A 13,086-nucleotide genomic window follows, 5' to 3' on the forward strand; every position below is an offset into this window, starting at 1 on the left:
TTCATTACTGCTGCCACTATCTTTGAGAAGCACGTTTGAAACATTACAATTATGATCAACTTAATTTAATTTTTACAGGTAATTTGGGAATTAAAAGCAGCACATAAAATTGCACATCTTCTGGATCCTAGTTACATCTTGCTATAACTCAGTTGTACAATTGAAAGTCAGGAAAAAAGAGAAATGCCGTAAGGAAAATTTGAGGAGCACAAAACCCAAATGTCTCATTAGAAAATATAAAATAAATATTAAAGCAAACCAGTAAGCACATATACATCTGATACTCTAATATGCTGGTTTGTGAACAGTTGGTAAGTTCTGGTACAATCCCTTTGTGTGTGTGGGAAAGCTGTTTGGTAAAACTCTCCTACCTGATTAAGTTAATGTGATTATTGAAACCTCTGCTAAGGCTTCGGGCAGGCATTTGGTCCAACCAAAGCACAGGCTGGTCAGGGTCAGCTACCCTGCAAAGACAAAGGACATGAATATTGGCACACATTTCACTCCATGCAGTATTTTTAATCAAGCTTTGTTCACATACAGACTAATTTTAGGCTACAGCTAGAATTTAGAGATCACAAAAAAAGAACATTTTATTGAAACACATGTACAATTTTCATAAGAAAAGCAACAACTCATATGCATTTTATGTCACTGGATTTTGAAACTATTAGTATGTTAGCCTAAACTGCAACATATCTTACGGCTTTTCACAGCTTTGCCTCAACCAGAAAATGCTATTCCCAACTCTTCTCCTCTTTTAAAAAAGAAGAGAAATTGAGTATTTTCCGAAGAGCACTTCTGTACTGAAATTATCCTTCTTCTTTACCAGAAGGCTTTCTAGTTAGAGCGATAGCAAGTACTTTCTCATCTGTGACTTCAGCCCTTCGGTTAACTTAAGTATGCGTTGGTATTACAGCTGACATAAGGCTTGATCTCTCTTTTCCCCCTCATTACCTTCTCCATTTCACAGCAATATCAAACATATCTCTCCACTGCATCAGCCTGGTTTTCCCATTCATCCGAACTTTTGAGTTTGCCCAAGTCCGCTGCACAGCTTGCATTACTTCTAGAGTGGCCAATCCCATTGCTGGGGGTGGGGAAGGAGGATAGAGGGACAAACAACAGAAAACCAATTATAGCCAAACACTTGAATTACTACAGATATGAAAACTGAAACAGGAAAGTGATGTATTTATAGGAAAAGAATTGCCAACATCAATAGAATCTGGGTGATTATGATTTCCAGTCACCAATTAGGACAAGAAACTGCTGCCATAAGGATTACTTTCATTTTAAACTTTTTATCTGATTTGAAAAGAACAGAGAATAAAACTAATTTGCAGACAGCAAAGGTATAACATTAAATTACCACCACACTGTTTTGGGGTTGGTTTGTTGTTGTTTTTTTTTTTTTTTTTCAGTATACCTCTATGTATTCTTTTATTTGGAAGAAATCCTGGTGTCTCATACTGCATCATGGAACCCAGATGATCAGCTACACATATGAGTTCTTGCACATCAGGCTTATAGCTTTCAAAATTCTGAAATAACACATCTCTTATAGAGGAGAAAAATATGCATCAGACAAAACTTGGCACAAAAGTCCTGAAAGCTGTAAAACACAGATTTGTCTGTCTAATAATCAACACATTTGTGTGAGAAATATTTAAAAGCAGTATAAAGAACACTCATTCCTCCTCCCACCCCACTGAACCTACACAGCACATGGCAGTTACATTCAATATCTCAGCTGAAATTCTGGTCTTACTGAGTTCAATAGCAGATCTTTTTACTGTCTGTCTGAACCCAGGACACTGTCACAACCAGTATCTCACCTTCAGACTTGCTCATTATAAGTGATACTAAATAAAGTTCACAGATAATACATTAACCTTCAATGTTACACTCACCATGAGGAACTTAAACACTAAGTAAAAAAAGAGTATGCACAGAAACCAGAACCCTTATTCTGTAACCTCTGTAATTCTGCAAAAGCTTCTTGTGCTAAAAAGGTGGATTCTATTCCATACATGCAAAAGCCCTAAATTTTTAACTTGGCAATTTTATTTATTTTTTTTTTTTTTACACAGATAGAGTGAATACTTTAAAATACATCTAGAAACCAGACTACACCAGGAGAAATTGCCATCTTTCCTTTAGCTACATATTTTTGAAGCCTATTCTTATAAATCCCCCCTTTGTGGACTGAAATCACCCTCCATCTAAAATACTTGTTATCTAAGTTACTCCAGAGAATACTTTTTCCCATTTAAATGTACCTACCATTGAAAAATTTTAAGTATTTAGGAAATCACACCTATAACAAAATAAAAACATAACACACAACAAGAAACTAAGGAAGGTGCTACATAAAGCTACACTGAGCATCTCAAACTTATCAATTCCTTAATATTAATTACAAGAAAGAAATAGAATATTTACTCAGTAAGGTCACAGAACATGAAACATTTTGCAGATGTGACTGATAATGTGAAGACAGAAGTGAACAAAATAATCTTAAGTTTCATTCTTCCTTGTTTATGACCTAAACCAACTCCAACCCCTATTTGAAAAGTATTTTCCCCTTAGTGGAATTACACTTTCATATAGCATTAAACATTTATCAGTTATAATGCACTTCAGAATAGCACTTTAAAAAGTTAAACTGAAAAAAACATTTGGAGTAGGATTTAAAAAACCCAAAACAAAACTCACTTTATATGTGGCTGTAACCCTGGCTGTTCTTCATAATTTTCTATGAGAAAAGGAAGATTTTTAGCCCAGTGGTCCTTGAAATTTCCAGGAAGATCTATATCAGTATTATATTCTGAAAGAGGGGTATCCAAATGCGCATGCAAGTATCTAGAATACTCTGTAGGAAAGAAATAAAATTAAATACTGTTTGCATAATAAGCTTACTTGTGTACTTACACAAAACCAAAAACCAAATTATGTTTGACAAGTATCCAACATGACTTTAATAAGTCATTACTCTTTTATAATTTAATTTTGCTACTAGCTAATTTCCAAGATAGAAACAAGTCTATTTCTTTTCCATTTGTGGTCCTAGCTTTTAACTGCATGAACAAACAAGAATCAATGTATATTTTTTTAAAGAGACATACTAAACAATGCTCATGAGAATGTATGATGGTTTCCTTAAAATGGTATAACTACAAGCACGCTTGCACTTTCAGAGTTCTTGAAGGATTTCAGAAAATTGAAATAATAAAAGAAAAACAATTCCAACTTACCTCGAAGGTATTTCACTTTCAGATATTCTGGGCTGGCCTTCTGACCTGGTAGTGGATCATTTAACATAACTTTAGTCTGAGCTTTTATGCCTTCATAAAACTGTCCCATTGCAACATGGCTGAGACCTTTCATGTACTGGCATACTTCATTGTATGGTTCTAGCTGTAAACATCTCTAGGACATTAAAAACACAAAACACTCATAAATCAAGACAGAATAAATATCTCCAAATAAACTAACCTGTTTGGTCAGAAGACTGCATAAAAACATTTACTGATTATTAAGATCAATTACTGCCAGTACAACTAAGCTTTATATTTCAACTAATATATTAGCAAAACCACAATTACCAGTTTAACACAAACAAACTCAAAAAACCACAAAACACAACAAACCCAAATAAACAAAACACAGATAAAGCAATTCAAACAGCTTGATTGTAAAAATTCAAAAAACAGAGGAAGTATCGTAGTTTTAGGAAAATTCCATTCTTAATTAAAAAGTAAAGGTTTTTGTAAATCTTTTAAGACAGACTTCACAAAAATAATTAATTTTAGTTCAAATGCCAATAGAATCCTAGAATGGTTAACGGTTGGAAGAGACCTTAAAGATCATCTAGTTCCAAACCCCCTGCATTCAGAATGAAAAATTTTACCAATTATCCATTTTATTGCACTTGTTGAATACTAGTTCTTGTTAAAACATTTTAATTTTGTATTTACTTAGGGCTGCTTACCTTAAAGTTCTTTAGTGCTTCATCTAAGCTACCATGATGATAAAGCATCATTCCTTTGAGCTGCAGTGTCTGAACATGATTTTGGTTTAAGAGCAAAGCCTTCTGGAAGCTCTCTGTAGCAGCATCGAAGTTGCCAAGTTCTCTAGGCGATGCCATAAAGTGGAAAGTGAGGAATATAGAAGGCAACAGTGACAATGAAATTACTTGTTAAAAGCTGGTTTCACGCATCCAAAGAGGATATCATTAAAGAGGAACACAGTAGTAATGGAAAATTTCTTTAACAAAAGCAGTAATTCTGCAACTGTTCTTCAGTGGTAACAACAGAACAGCTGCACAGTTTTTCAATCCCAGAAATGCGTACTCCGAAATACAACCCAAGACCACAAATCTCCTCAGCAGACAAAACACAAAAACACATACCAATGGTATTTCTTCAGGAACTAAAAGAAACAAAACTTCTACAGAAGTGGAAGTTCTTGGAAATCATTATATGTGACAAGTCTTTTGAACTTACAAATATAAACATGTTTTTAAAAATATACTAACTATTTCAATACTGAATAAGAAGAAAGCATATGGTATTTGAAAGCTGAAACTAACTAAAAATGTATTGACTGAAACTACTCCATGTGCAGGACAGCTTTCAGTAAAAATAGCTAGAGAAATTATAAGGAAAAAAATAAAATAAAATAGAAATAGTAGCCAATTTTTCTTCTTTTTTTTTTTTTATCCAGTACTTTGGTTTTTAAGTTTAAAATCATGAAATTCTTTCACATCAAATTAAATAAATCCAAACAAGAGCAATGCTAGAAAAAACAAACAAGATTTACCAGTTATAAATACATTTGCCAAAAAGGATTTTTAGACAAAATGGCAATTAACCACAGCTCTTTAGTTTCAAATAAATGCACGAACACTGAAGTCACTAGATTTGAAACAGGAATTAACAAGTAAAATGCTGTAACTCTTGTTGTACAGAAGAACAAATCAGACTAAGAACTGTCAACTCCCACTATAAAAAGAATTCTTTAAGAGGTATTTTTAAGCACTGTGTTTGAAACTTATTTGATGCAGAAGCAAGCAAGCAAGCAAGCATGAACTTAAAATATGAGATTTCAGAAGGAAGGAATAATTTGACAGCTGAAGTTAACTGTGTCCTGGAGAAATGGGATTATTATTTCTGCTTGTTTTAAGACCTGAGTTTTCATGGGAAAGTGATTCAGACTTATAGCTGGTCACTAGTTACAGTGTCCTCAGTTACTAAACAATATTCAATTCATCTTCTAGCCTCCTCTAACTGCTGAGCATTTAGAAGAGTCAATAGTAACTGTGTTTTGCAAATAAAGTAAAAAAAAAAATAGAGGTGGATTTCTTTACATTCCTTCCCCTCCTACTTCCTGATGATCAGCAAACTTCTGGAGGCAGAGGACAGTGAGAGGGAATAAAAGCCACACATTTAAGCTGATTAGGAATGCTCTGGCTATGTGACTTTTGCTCTGTACAACAACAATGCAATGCAAAATTAGACATTTTAAGGCTTGTTTTTTTTTAGTCTCCTTCAAAATAAAGCTTCTTCAGATTAAGGGTTCTTGAGCCCAGGGTAGAACAACTGATCAGCTAGAGCGGCAGTCCCACATCCAAACATAAAACAAAAAAATTAAAGCATGTATGCATTTATTGGAAACATATGGCAACTGCCCATCTTCCAGGCTAATACTATTATTTAGCACCGTGAAAGCACTTACATGCCACGATAAGAAGTATCTCAGAAAAACTCATGAAGAAATTAGTTACTCTACATTGAGTCCAAAATTTAGATACTATAAGTAAGGCACAAGTCCACAAAGCAAGAAAAATAAATAAAAAAAAAAACAATTGACACTGCTTTCAGTGAATATGCTGAGGAAACATAAAGCCTGAAGAAAAAAAGAGCACATGATCATGCAATGCTTGCATACCAACTCTATTTAACTTAACACTTGCTACACAAAAGCCATTTATATTGCAGCAGCATCTATGATGTAGTTCAGTGCTTTCCAAAGCTAAAAATGTAAAACAAGGATTAAAAAGCTGACAAGACACAGCAGGTTGGGCAAAAACCTACAAAAGGCAGAGATATGCAGTTGCTGACTATGTTACATTCTTGTCCTTACATACAAGCTATACGTACTTTTCTCCCTAGTGGTTATCTGCAGACCCCCTTTAAAGTAATACATTTTGTTCAACTATAAATTATTTATATATATGTAAAAGAAGAAAAAACTCACTAGCTACCTTACTAAATAGGCACTGACTTTATTTTTATCTGATCAATAGCTAAGAACCTACACGTCCATATAAAGAATAACCCATAGAGGAAAGTAGCTAAATTCTCAGAACTGTAAATGTCTTTGCTGAGAAATATAGGATCTGGCAGTTTACAAACAATATGCGCTATGCAATGAGTTCTTCATAAACTTAAGCAGCACAATCACAGATGGGAACTAACACTTTGTATTAAACATTCCCATCATTTAAAAATAATTCAGCATACCTAAAACACATCTTACTTAAAACTGCTACTTACCTAATGTTTAAGTCTGGAAGACTATTGGAGACTGAATTAAAAATACAAGGCAAACCTAGAAATTGTTTATATTGAACATATCCTTACATAGCCATATTGGCTTTAGGAACTATCAAATACACATATGATTCTGCACAGTTTTGTAATAAACATGAAAAATTTAAAGAGTGCATTTTAAAGAACACAATCAGATTGAAAACTGACTTTAAAACTATTTCTGAATGCAATTACCTATAGGCTTGTCCCAGACTTTTATATGCATCTATGAAGTCTGCTTTCTGCTTCAGAGCTTCTTTGAATGATTCAATGGCTTCCTACAGAAAGACACCACCAAAAAAAATTTGTCATTTACTGCATTCATTTAGTTTTAGCATCCTCAGTAGTTACTAGCCATGGAATTAAAGTTATTCATCAAAAGAATATTCTGAAATACAAAAGAATATTCAAAAGAATATTCAAAAGAATATTCTGAAATTCAAAAGAAATTCATCTGGAAAGAATAAACATGGCATGAGTTTATTACAAAACCTATAGAGTAATAATTATCATATAACAAATGAAATATTGCAACATTCTTTACAGTAATGACAGACTTAGTCGGAATACCTTTGTCTAATATGCTATGAGAATAAGCAATTCTTTTTGCATTTTAATAGAATACAGATATTAAACCCCTCCAGGGTCTGTTTTCAAAGCTCAGTCTGTTCCCTAAGGCAAAGCAGTCTCTCCTTACAGTCTTCCTTCTTCATTCATAATACACTTCTTAACTTTTTCAACCCAAAAGAATCCTTTCAAATCTGTACTCTGCTTTTCACTGCATTTATTGCATTCTGAGTTAATTGCACAGTTTGCACTCTCTTAAAGAATTAGAGATTATCAGTAAGTGATCATCTTCACACAATAGCATGTACTGCTGCTGTGAATAAAATGTAATAAAAATAAAATAGCTAAAAATAACTATATGCATACATTCAAACAAATCTTCCTCTTCAAAGGATATGATTAAGAACCCAGGTTTTTAAACTGGACTGGCTGTATAAATCGGCAAATGCAGTATGAAGACTTAGAATTAATGATGTAATAGTCAACTGCTTTGTATTATGAAGGAATGACTAAAAAGTATTTGAAGTGTACAGCGCAGGAAATTAACTGCTGTAAGGAAAAAAAAAATCAAGAGCACCTTCAGCCAATTTAGAGATTCTTATTCAGAAAAACTATCAATATATTCTGAGCACTACGATATGCACAAAAATGATCTACTGAACAAAATGTAACAAATATAAGTTAATTACCTACCATTACTGATAGGCTCATGTTCTCTAGATAAGTTTTAAAACCAAGAAGATTATTCCCAAAAGCAATGACCCAGAAGCAACGATCTCTTTTCATTCAAAACGAAGACTCTGCCACCTCACCCTAAATCTTGGTTTTGAGCAAGCCTAGTAAAACCTAGCAGATGACACGTATAGCCTCCCTTTAAGAGGCAGTCTGAACCTGACTGGAAGTTAAGGTAAACCTGGGAATGAAAACCTACTAGGTCAAAGTCTCAGAACTTGAACACTAAAGAGAGAAGACACTTCCTTTGAGAAAAGAAATCGAATGCAAGGAGGTGGTGGCACAGAACTGTGTTTATCTCCATATCAGAAAGAAGAAAATATTACTTTTATTTTGCAAATTGAGACATTATTTATTCTTTTCGGTTATATTTCTACCAGCACTTTCTGGGCTCTCTGCTGTCTACACCAAATACCAGAAATGCAATCAGACTACTATTCACAAGTATCTCATTTGGCTACCATCAGATACAAACAGCAAATTCAATGACAGCCTGAAGTTCTCACAGCATACACTGACAATATGCGAAAAAATACCAGCTTGGGTACTAAGAAAATAGAAAAGTAGCCTATTTGCTTTGAAAGGAAAAAAAAACAAATAAACTACACACAAAAAAAAAAAACAAAACAAAACAAAACCCCCCACAAAACAAAAACAAACCAACCAACCAAAAAAAAATACCCCAAAAAATCACCCACATAAAAAAAAAAAAAATCCACCACCCCAAAACCAAAAACAAACAACAAAAAAAACCTCACGTAACTCCAAAACGTGCAGTGATTGCCCGTGAAAGACACTGGGCTGAAATTCAGGAGTCCTGGATTGTCTCCAGGTTCTTTCAGAATTTCTTCATACAACTCTTAATGAATCCCAAACTGTAGCAGAGATTAAACAACAAAACAACCCCAAAACCAAACCAAAACAAAAAAGCTTCCACTACAGAAACATTATCTAATTACTCTCCACTCCAGAAAAGTGCAGCAGTATCTCTGAAGGACTTCACAAGCAAGAAACAGGTTCAATATTACTACACCTAAAACACAGAGAAGTTTTGAGTCAGGAAATGGTGAAACATTAAAGAAAGCAAGGGAAGAACTTCCCTGCTGATTTTAAAATCTGAGGGAGCAACTATGCTCTCTCAATTTAGATATGAGCATTTCAGAATCTTCATATAACTGAAATACGCATGCAGAGATGCAGGGCTATCTATTAGCAGTTTCCTTGACTACTTTTTAGCTCATCTGAAGAAGAATTTAATTTTACTTTCCCCTTCATCCCTTTCCCCTCCACAAAACTAAGGGAGTCTATTTCATGGAAAGAAATTTTGAATACAACCATACAGGTATCACCATAGGTGCAAATACAAACACTTTCCCGATCACTCCATAAATACGTCTGTTAATCACTGATTTACCAGGGTCCAGCAAGACCAGCAGTATTTCCATGTCACGCCATGAAGTATTACACATTTGCATTTTGCTTGAACCCTTTTGCCTTAAAAAGTGTTCCTCATGTGAGAAAATATGTATATCAACACCTGTGATGCTTCTACTGTTTTACAGAAGTAATTTCAAATAGATGGTATTGTTCTACAAAAATTATTATTTAACACAGCTTTACCTTCAAAAGTCCTCTGTGAAAAAAGGTTAATCCTTTATAAAGCATAGCTATAGGCTGATGCTTGTTCAGCTCCAGTGAGTGCTGAAAATCTTCATCGGCTGTTGCATAATCCTGTGGTAAAATAGATTTTAGATGACAGACAAAACTCCATACAAATAAAGAGGAATAAATACTTTTGTTTTCATAGAAGTAAACTATACAATTTTGTTTAACATATGAAGCTAGTCTCAGAGCTAAGCAGCAATGACTGTCAACTGCCAGTCAGAATATCAAAGAATAAGGAATGTGCAATACACTTTCAGCTTTTACAGCAAATGCCATATAAAACGTAATAAAATAAGGAGAAGAATAGCTAGAATTAAGAGTGAAACCAGAAGAATAAAGTAGGAAATCTGCTATTCAGTATTCACACAATCTTTGAAAATAGTTACTTGTGTTAGATTCAAGTGTAAAAACGCCACATTCAAGCTGACATAGCAAAATGGGATGTTAGCTTTTGGTAGGGCTGGTTTGTTTGTTGTGTGGTGTGGGTTTCTTCAGGGTTTTTTAAGTGTATAGGGCAGTCACTGCCTTGGGAATAACTGTTTTCCTTTTAGACTGTATACTCCTTAAATATAGCTGCAGATTATAAATCAAGTCAAATCCTTTATTCATATCCTACTCCTCAAACACACAAAACAATCTGAGACATGCATACAAGGTACTTGTCCTCTGATTCCCTGTATTAAATAGATATGCAGATTAAATACTTGAAGAATACCTCTGAACTGTCAAAGTCAACAAGGAACTCTGGGGGTTTGTTATTATTTTGTTTTAAATAGGAAAGAAGCTCTTGAACAAAAGTGACAACTGGGATAAACAACAACAGCAAAATACTCATCAACATCCATACTATTAAAACCAAACAGACCCCCCCCAAACCTACTAACCTCAGATATGAAGTAAAGGGTACCTCTGTGTCTGTAGAGCCGTGCTGATGGTTGCAGCTGAATAGCTTTGGTGAGATCAGACAACGCTTCACTGATTCGTCCTAGCGGGGACAATATCTAAGAGTATAAAACAAAAACATATTACAGCAAACAGGTTGAACAGATTTGGTTTAGAAATACGAAGATTATTCTTTTCCAGATTCAGCTGAAACAGAGTAAGTATATCTGCTGAGTTCTACTATAAATTTCAGTACTTACTGCTTTTAAATCTATGGGAAAAACTGATTATTTTTTTTTTTTTGAGAAAACTGCATTCAGTGTACCTGAACATCACCAATAACATCTGCAGAAACCTAGTATTCCAAATAAAAACAAAACAGCCAAAGCAAAACACTCTGTTTCAAGTTATTTCAACACATTCAACTGAAAATGGAATTAAAGTACTCTCACAAACCTTTTTGTTTTTTAAAAATAGTCCCCCCAAAGGAAAATGGTCTATTTCCCAATTATTTGAATGCTTTTTGCATTTTTAGATCAAGGTTATCAACAAATGCATTATCAAATCGTTAAACCCATGTGAATTGCAATTTCATATTATGGCAATTAACATTACACAGTATGCCATGTTATATAATAATATTTAATATCAATAATAATTATTATAATTATTAATAATTGTAATAGTATAATAATATTTAATAAGTGATTATGATTTTGTCTACAAAGCTGCATCTTGAAATTTATATTCTGTCATTGACAGAACAAAACTGGATTTTCAAAATTAAAAATTATCTGTATCTGAATTATATTTAATTTCTTTGCACAAATATGAACACAAACTATTTCATTCAAAACTCATTCTTTACAAGTTTGGCACTTTACCAGCTCATTCTAACAACAAATTTACCAAGGAGATACTAAGTGCAAACAGGTAAGGTTCAAGCAACATTTAGATTCATAATATTAAAACGACCCCAAACAACCAAACACCAAAATCCACATGATCTTGCTGTATTATATGTCAAACACTAAACACTACATACAATATACGCTATTCTATCAGTTATAGTAACTCCATATGGTGTATATTTCATTTTCAAAATAAACATTCCACAAATTACATTGTGTGAGAGCAAATACACATATTTTTAAAGGAGGAATGTTCACAAAAAAAAAACAGATAAGAGCTTTAGTCATTAAATCAGTGAAGAAATAATTGAAAACACTGTATAATTGCAACTTCTCAAAAAACCTTAAGACACAAAAAATACTCACTTCTGCTCGCTGTTCATATACTTCTGGATGATCTGGTTCTAGACTAATCACCCTACTGAGCTCAAACAGAGCAAGTTCAGCATTTTTCATATCCTGAAAAGAATTAAAACAAACAAGGTAAACAACTGTGTGTATTTAAAGTTAAGTACTCCTGAAGACTGAAGGACAACAACAAATATATTGCCCAAGTTTCTGAAAATTATCAGTTTATATGAAAAACCCTTCACACCTTTGCTAATCACATTAAGATGTGGTATTCTACAAATAGCTGGGGAAAAAAAACCCAACCACCTATCTGCTATAAACAAGAAAAATAAACTTTGCCTGTACACATCATCTTTGTGCTGCATCTCTAAATTAATTCACAAAACTCTGTAAATAAACATTAGGTTTACAGCGCCATAGGTACTGCTCCTGGCAGCAAAGCTGGTTCAAGTTCTCATGTGAACTCCAACACACACTCTCTCACCCACTAGTGAGTGCCTAATGAGCACTCATCAGTGCTGTCTGTAACTTGCACCAAGTAGTACTGGCAAACAGGTTGATGCCACCAGCATCTTGTCTATCTAAATTTTTATACTGTCCTCAGTAAATGGTAGGTTGGAAGTAGTTACGTAATTGGAAAAAAAACCCCAAACAAAACCAAAAACAAAAATCCAAACTGGTGATACAACAATCTCACTAGAAAACTCAGGTGGCTGTGGCTCCTAGTTTTACCATCCACCACTCACAATTGTATGTTCTCCTCTGGCACCCCTGTTTCACTTCCATAGTCAAACAAAGCAAATGTGCCCACTGACTGAGCAGTATGATACACTAGATTCCCCCCATGGAGCACCTACCAAGGGATGGACCCATCATTATAGTAGGGATGGCACAAAGACTTTGCGATGTACCTACCAAGCCTGGCTCCTCCTGTTACAGGCCTTCTTATAGTTTGGATTCAAATAACTCAGTAAGATATTAATTTAAATAATTATCTACTCACATGTAGTCCTTTTTTTCCATATGCTATCCCTCGTCCATAAATTGCACTAACCAGCTCTGGTTCTTCCTGTTAAGATTAAACATGAGCACAATAATTAGCTGAGTACAATAATCAGTTGAAGTTTGTGCTTATTTGGGGTTTGGGCTGGCTCTTTGGTTTTTTTAAAAAGTATCTTTCTTCAATATGTATTTATTTCCTGCTGATCTTATGTAGTAAGCAATGAACAATCACAGTTGTCAGGCAAAGAAACTAACTATATTATGGTCCATATTTTTTTTTTTGTATGCTTGCAACTTCCAATTTGATTTACTGGAATTGTTCTGGAGTATTTGTCTGGAAAATAAGCTAAACAGAGTGCAGTTATAGTGCCAGTGACCAC

The 13,086-nt window shown here is 34.0% G+C and overlaps 1 protein-coding gene across 2 annotated transcripts in view; it reads right to left on the reverse strand.

Moving 5' to 3' along the window:
• The window catches only part of TTC13 (tetratricopeptide repeat domain 13), a 40,843-nt gene that overhangs the window by 16,872 nt on the left and 10,885 nt on the right, over positions 1–13,086 (reverse strand). For both annotated transcript variants that reach the window (XM_065680323.1, XM_065680322.1), the window contains exons 5-15: positions 12,708–12,773; positions 11,720–11,812; positions 10,445–10,561; positions 9,516–9,626; positions 6,792–6,874; positions 3,995–4,136; positions 3,258–3,432; positions 2,719–2,875; positions 1,430–1,560; positions 958–1,090; positions 372–464 (exon numbers count right to left, since the gene is read on the reverse strand). In XM_065680323.1, the coding sequence (XP_065536395.1) occupies positions 372–464; positions 958–1,090; positions 1,430–1,560; positions 2,719–2,875; positions 3,258–3,432; positions 3,995–4,136; positions 6,792–6,874; positions 9,516–9,626; positions 10,445–10,561; positions 11,720–11,812; positions 12,708–12,773 (1,301 nt within the window). The remainder of the gene's footprint in view (positions 1–371; positions 465–957; positions 1,091–1,429; positions 1,561–2,718; positions 2,876–3,257; positions 3,433–3,994; positions 4,137–6,791; positions 6,875–9,515; positions 9,627–10,444; positions 10,562–11,719; positions 11,813–12,707; positions 12,774–13,086) is intronic.

This window comes from Lathamus discolor, chromosome 5 (genome assembly GCF_037157495.1).
Source record: "Lathamus discolor isolate bLatDis1 chromosome 5, bLatDis1.hap1, whole genome shotgun sequence".
Classification (NCBI taxonomy): Eukaryota; Metazoa; Chordata; class Aves; order Psittaciformes; family Psittacidae; genus Lathamus; species Lathamus discolor.